The sequence below is a fragment of the Carcharhinus amblyrhynchos genome, chromosome 12 (genome assembly GCF_965287045.1).
Source record: "Carcharhinus amblyrhynchos chromosome 12, sCarAmb.v2.hapA, whole genome shotgun sequence".
In the NCBI taxonomy this organism is placed as follows: Eukaryota; Metazoa; Chordata; class Chondrichthyes; order Carcharhiniformes; family Carcharhinidae; genus Carcharhinus; species Carcharhinus amblyrhynchos.
In genome coordinates, this window is record NC_137335.1 from 71548322 (window position 1) to 71555390 (window position 7069).

Sequence of the window (7069 nt, forward strand, 5' to 3'; positions counted from 1 at the left end):
GTTTAACTAACAGTAGAATTACTCAAGTATTAAGTTTAGTGGGTTATCATTTTGTTTATTTCCCCAAAATAGACGAAGCTTTCTTTGACTCAGACAAGAACGTGGCAAAATCGTGCTTACTGCTTCGATTGGTCTGCGACTGTATGCACAAAATCTTTCTCTACGACACTCAACACTTTGTCAGTAAGGAAAGAGCGGACACTCTCATGATGCCTTTAGTAGATCAGGTTTGTAACTCTGCTTTAATGTTTCATTCTATTTCTCAAAACTGCTGCTATCCAGTTACACACAGTTCATATATTCACGAGTACATTGCGCTTAATCTATCCACTTGTCTTTATTTGATGATATATCTAAATTACTGATGAAACATCATGTACACACGCCATGAGGCATTCCTGATGTAACCAGTTAAATAGAATGGCACAGCCCAAAAGGAGGCTATTTGGCCCATTGAGGCTCTGCTGGTTTTTTGATGGAGCTATCCAAATAGCTCCGTTCCCTTGCTCTTTTCCAATATGTAAATGTTTTTGCTTCCAAGTATTTAAATCCACACTATCACTACTGGTTGCACTACATGAGGCATGTGTGGGAGCCACTAATCTTTCTATCTACAAGGATCCTGTGACAAAATTTTATTTTGGGAAATCAAAATTGAAGACAAAGCTAATATTACATTTATATCACAAAGAATAGCCCATTCTAATTTGACTTTCATCACAGAAGTTTGGATGATGTGACTAAAGTGCTCACGTGGTTCATTTTGCCCTCTGAACCCCTCTGTTGCATTGTTTGTGTCAGGATCTGCTCATGCTAATATTGTCACTGTTTAGATGCACTTCTCATCAAAAGTTGCAGCATTTGACCAACAAATCATACCTGGCTAATCCCGTTATGTAAATGTCATGCTGTATCCATGAATTTTGTGTGAAAAACAGAATTTAAGCTGCAACCAAAATTTAAACAAACACTTAATGACTAAAATCAGGTGGATTTGAGAACCTCCTATACACATCTGAGCTTAAGGGTTTATGCTTTGCGATATCTATTTATCATGGATCAAGGCTGTGATCAATAATTGCTAACATATGGATATTACAATGTATATTAATGGCTGCTGTAAACTCTTAACTCTGTCATTTGTTGCTTTTGTAATAAAAGTTTAAATATGTTGCGATTTTTTTTGGTAGCTGGAAAACATGCTGGGAAGTGAGGAGGAATACAAGGATAGGATGACTAATCACCTTATCCCATGTATAGCTCAGTTTTCTGTCGCTATTAGTGATGACTCATTCTGGAAACCACTAAATTACCAGATCCTGCTTAAGACAAGACACAGCTCGTCAAAGGTAGGTTGACTGTCAAGTTTCTCCCAAAACCTTGTTTTAAAGGGCATATTTCACCTGTTTGCTTCATTAGCTATTGTGTTTTCTGTTGGTTATGAATATCAAACTTTGGTTGCACATTAAATGGTGTTAACTTTCTATAGCATTTCTGGTGCTTTGATGATAATCATGATTGGCTGTAAATGCCAAAGCTTTGATTTGGCTTCCTTAGTGGTTTCGTTGGTGAATATACTTACATGCCGAAACAATAAAGGGAGAAATTTTTCTGTCCCGCCACCACAGGAATCTGAGCAGGCAGGGGATGGATTATGGAAAGGGCCGTTAACCTTGAGCCGGATTTTCCAGTCTTGGGGCGAGCTTGGCTGGAAAATTCCGCCCAAAGAGCAGGAAGGTCTGTGGTTCAATCCCAAGTCTGCGTGGAATTAGCTGATTTATCTTTTTTCATTCCTCCTTTGGAATATGGACATTATTTATATTCCCATTCCTAGTTGCAATTAGGCCCTTGGAAAGTCAAGCATGCAATGTGGGTCAATCATCACTTGTAATCTAGGACCAGCTGGGGATGGCAGTCAACTTTCCCAGAAGATATTAGTGAACCAGTTGGATCCTTTGGACAATCCATCATCTTTTATCATCGTTGTTTCTAGTGCTCAAACACACATTACCAGGTTTATTCAATTCGATTTCATAACCTGACGTGGTGCAACAACTGTCTCTGATGGGGCAATGCATTATCCATATCAGTCCCTATGCTGATTGCCAGGAGGAAAATCAAGGGGAGTTTTTCTCTCAATCATTATCTATAAAGTCGACTGGAAGATGTGCTTAAAAAGGACATTGATTTATAAAGTGATTGCTATTCTTCAGCGCTCAGTGAATACCAATGGCCTAACTTTACTTTTTCTGATGAGGGCTGTCTATTGTTGTTGTCAGTGCACGAAGAACTGAGGCTGACCTGGTTTATGCATGATCGGCCAAGAGTCCCTCAAAGGAAATAGTTTAGTATCTTCAGAGAAAGGGAGAAAACTTCAGAGGAAACCTTTGTTTGATTCAGGATAGAGAGTGGATGAAAGGTGTTTAGTGGGCAAAGTCTTTGAAAAATCCCTCACTTGAAGGGCTGGGTCATTAACATCAGATTTGACTGACTTGAATTAAGATGGATTTTTCTTTTCCAACACACTTATGAAAAGAGCTAAAATACATTAATTTAATTCGCAGGTGAGATTTTCTGCTCTGATTATGCTGCTGGAACTGGCCAGTAAACTTAAGGAGAACTATATTATGTTACTGCCAGAAACCATTCCCTTCATGGCAGAGCTACTGGAAGGTAAGAAATTGAATTGGATTAAAATATTTTCTTTCAGTGGCAGAAGTGTGGTTATATTTATTTAAAAAAAGCTTTAGTATGATGATTGTTCATGTCTCTAACAATTCTGCATACAATGTACTGTAAAGGACAATCAGATTGTGCAGATGTACTAAGCTAGAAATTAATGCTGATACCTCCTGCACACTTTGCCAGAGTTGGTAGGACAATTAATTATATTTGTGCTTCATTCAAGAAAAGAAAGTAGTGAAATTCAACTTGGGCCATAGTGTAAAATGAGCAATAGTGAAACCCAGCCTGTTCCACAATCCTGCTGCCCTTCCTATCTATTAAAGTCAATGGAAAAGGAACTTGGGCAGAGAGTAAAGCGGGCTGTCCCTTTGTATTGCCCATTTTGTCCTGTAGCCCATGAATAATTTCATCTCCTTAGTCTTGTTCACTCACCCAAGTGAGTAAAAGAAAACCTCAGCTCCCATTTTCAGCTTCGTATAAATCTTTCTAAAGATGACAAAGTTTCAGGCATTACCAGCTGCTGCAGAGGTGGTGGGGGGGGGTACTGTGGCACAGTGGTTAGCCTCACAGCGCCAGGGACCCGGGTTTATTCCCAGTTTGGGTCACTGTCTGTGTGGAGTTTGCACATCCTCCCCATGTCTGCGTGTGTTTCCTCCAGGTGCTCTGGTTTCCTACCACAGTCCAAAGGATGTGCAGGTTAGGTGGGACGGCTCTGCTAAATTGCCCCTTAATATCAGGGGGACTAGCTAGGGTACAGGCATGGAGTTATGGGGAGAGGGCCTGGATGAGATTGTGGTCAGTGCAGACCTGATGGGCCGAATGGTCTCATTCTGCACTGTAGGGATTCTATGAAAGATAAATGTGTGTTTTTGAAATGAGAATAACATTTGGTTTCAATGTATGCTTCATCTTACCTGCATCTGACAATTCTGCTTAAAAGTTGAGCATTGCACCCTGAGTAGTTAATTTGTAAGCTAACGCACATGCTTAACCTCTGAGATTCTAGAACAGCAAGTGAATGACCTACATGTATCTTCCACAAAGTAGGACTTTTTAATTAAATGTTGTGTACTTTGTTTGGCAGATGACTGCGAGGAGGTGGAGCACTATTGCCAGAAAGTTATCCAGCAACTTGAAGTCATACTTGGAGAACAACTGCAGAGCTATTTCTGATTGTACAAATTTTTTATAAAAGTTTGTGTAATTTTATATATATAGTAAGAGTTCATACAGTATAAAGTTGCTGTGATTTGCACAGCTGTTTAAATGTGTCTCCATCGCAGCTGTTGGCTTAGTGGTGCCGAAGGTACAGGATTTTATCTTTGTATACATGAAAATCAATAATTCTGATATGCTGCCTGATTTGGTTCAGGTTGGATGATGAGTTGCCAGTTCTACAGCCTCCGTATAGCTGTTGTCAATAATCATTTGTATTGCCCAACAACTTTTAATAAATAGATTGACAAACAATGATTGATTTCATTTTGCTTTTATGTAACATAGTATAATGAAGTGCATAAGTCCTGTAAAGGGTTAACTGTAGTACTGTGATGGCATAGACAGAAGTGACACATACTCATGTGATCCAAGAGTCTGGAAAAAACACTACATGTAGAAGAGTGTTCTCATAACAAAGTGCGTGACAATGCAAGAATGTTTGCAGCTGGTAACCTTTGGGAGTTATTGAAATTACCCCAATCCAACAATAAAGTATACTTTACATTCAAGTGGGTCTTATGGTAAACTTCAAATGCAACTAGGGCAAGTTGTGAATTCAATAAATCTAGCGATTTGTGGTCTGGCATTAGCTTTGTTGTAAGTGTTCATTTGGTTCACTGATGTCCTTCAAGTTAGAGCAAGGCTATTTAGGAGTGAAATCCTAAAGCACTTCATACAATGGGTAGTGGGAATCAGACAATCGCTTCCCAAAAGATGCTGTTACAATTGAATGCTTCAGTAAAGTCAACTGAAGTCACCAGTCCTCATGACTCCACCTTTAGCGAGGTGTTAATTTTCAACAGTGATTGTTCTGACATCTTGGGACATTTCAATCAGTTAAAGGTGCTTTGTAAATGCCAGTCAAAGGTCCATAGCTGACACCATCGCCCTAGCCCTGCACTCAACCCTGGAGCACCTGGATAACAAAGACATTTGTCAGACTTCTATATTTTGCCTGTAACTCAGCCTTCAAAACAATTCCCATAAAACTCATCTCCAAATTCTGTGTCCTGGAGCTCAGCTCCTCCCCCTGTGACTGGATCCTAGACTTTCTAACACATCACAATCAGTAAAGAATAGGTGACAACACCTCCATGATCATCCTCAACACTGGTGCCCCACAAAGCTGTCTATACTCCTCATACATGTATGAATGTGTGGCCAATTCCCTTCCAACACAAGTTTGCTGAATACACCAACATAGTGGGTCAGATCTCAGACAAGAGAACACAGGAAAGAGAATCTGGTGAACTGGTGCAGGAACAATAATCTCTCCCTCCATGTCAATAAAACAAAGAATCATTGATTTAGGCAGGGCATATCCTCCACTATATTTCCTTAAGTCAATGGGGGTCAAAGCAGAAATGGTAACAAGCATTTGGGGTTTCAGGTGTCCAGCTCACCAGCAACTGTCCTGGTCCCTCTATGCTGATGCCACAATTAAGAAAGCCCACCAACTTTCTCAGGAGGCGAAGGAAATTTGGCATGTCAGCTACAACTTTACTGGTACAGCATAGAAAGCATTCTTTCTGGTTGTATCACAGCCTGATATGGCTCCTGCTCTGTCCAAGACCACAAGGAACTACAAAGGATCATGAATGAAGTCGTCCAGCTCACAAACCAGCTGGCCATCCATTGACTTAGTCTACACTTTCCACTTCCTTAGAAAAGTAGCCAGCATATACAAGGGCCACGTGCATCCCAGACGTCCGATTCAAGAGCAGCTTCTTCCCTGCTACCATCATTATGAGGTGCGTCCATTCAAAATCTCAGTTGAGATTTCTCTGCACCCTGGCTCTGACTAACACTGTCTGCACCATCTCATCCTTCTCTATATACAGTATGCTTTGTCTATAAAGCACACAAAACATGTCACTGTATACTAACACATGACAATAAATTAGTTTGTTGTGAACAAAAGGCCAAGGATCATTGTAGTTTCTATAGTTTAAACACCAAGCTATCAGAAGTTTCATTTAATTGGTGGCTGGGGAGAGGTGACGAACTAGAGCAGAGAATAAAGGAGCTTTGATAGATATCCAAAATCACTAAAGGTTTTGATCAAAGAGAAATTGTTTTGAGGGGGAAAATGCAGTAAGTAATCAAAGCCAGACGATGAGTTACAAACTGAAATACATTGCACATTGCTTCAAACAGTGATGGAAGTTATGAAGTTTATATAAATTTAGATTTTGGGACAGTGGACAGGGCTTTACAGCCTTGCTCAGGAAGAGATTGTAAAATCCTGCTCGAGGCTAACAGACTTCCTGTTCTGGGAACCTCACCCACCCTGACTCCAACGCTGACAAAGTGGTAGCTTTTTGGCCCCAAATCTTTATATTTAGGGTAAAAGGGATCATGTGATCTGTGCTGCAGTCATGTGGGATCTGGATTTATACTCCAAATCTGGACAAACTGTAATGTTAAGTTAGTAATGCTTTATTTTTATACACAGTAAAGTTTCTTTTTCAAAAAGTGAAATCTTGGTGTTCAGTTAATTGGTGTTAATTCAAAGAGTCTTATTTTAATAAGTCTCTACGCAGATTCAATAACTTTCAAAGGGAATTAGGTAAATGCTGGCAGTGGAAGTAACTGAATACAAAAGAGAAAATGCTGGAAAATCTCAGCAGGTCTGGCAGCATCTTGTAAGGTGAGAACGTAAGAACATAAGAAATAGGAGCAGGAGTAGGCCATCTAGCCCTTCGAGCCTGCCCCACCATTCAATAAGATCATGGCTGATCTGTCATGGCTCAGTTCCACATTCCCGCCCTCTCCTCATAACCCTTAATCCCCTCCCTTATCAAAAACCCATCAACCCGCGTCTTAAAAATATTTAGCGAGGTAGCCTCCACCACTTCAACGGGCAGAGAATTCCAGAGATTCACCACCCTTTGAGTGAAGAAGTTCCTCCTCAACTCTGTTCTAAACCGCCCCCCCTTTATCTTGAGGCTGTGCCCCCTAGTCCTATTATCCTTTCTGAGCGGGAAGAGTCTCTCCACCTCTATCCTATCCATCCCATTCATCATCTTATACGTCTCAATGAGATCTCCCCTCATTCTTCTAAACTCTAACGAGTACAAGCCTAGTTTATTCAGCCTCTCCTCATAGTTCAACCCCCTCAACTCCAGCATCAGCCTAGTAAACCTCCTCTGCACTCCCTCCAAGG

At 40.5% G+C, this 7069-nt stretch overlaps 1 protein-coding gene across 2 annotated transcripts in view; it reads left to right on the top strand.

Annotated features, from left to right (window-relative positions):
• The window catches only part of heatr1 (HEAT repeat containing 1), an 81408-nt gene extending 77253 nt beyond the window's left edge, over positions 1–4155 (top strand). For both annotated transcript variants that reach the window (XM_080200679.1, XM_080200678.1), the window contains exons 42-45: positions 73–227; positions 1191–1349; positions 2565–2673; positions 3770–4155. In XM_080200679.1, the coding sequence (XP_080056805.1) occupies positions 73–227; positions 1191–1349; positions 2565–2673; positions 3770–3858 (512 nt within the window). In that variant the 3' untranslated portion in view covers positions 3859–4155. The remainder of the gene's footprint in view (positions 1–72; positions 228–1190; positions 1350–2564; positions 2674–3769) is intronic.
• Positions 4156–7069: the final 2914 nt, after the last annotated feature.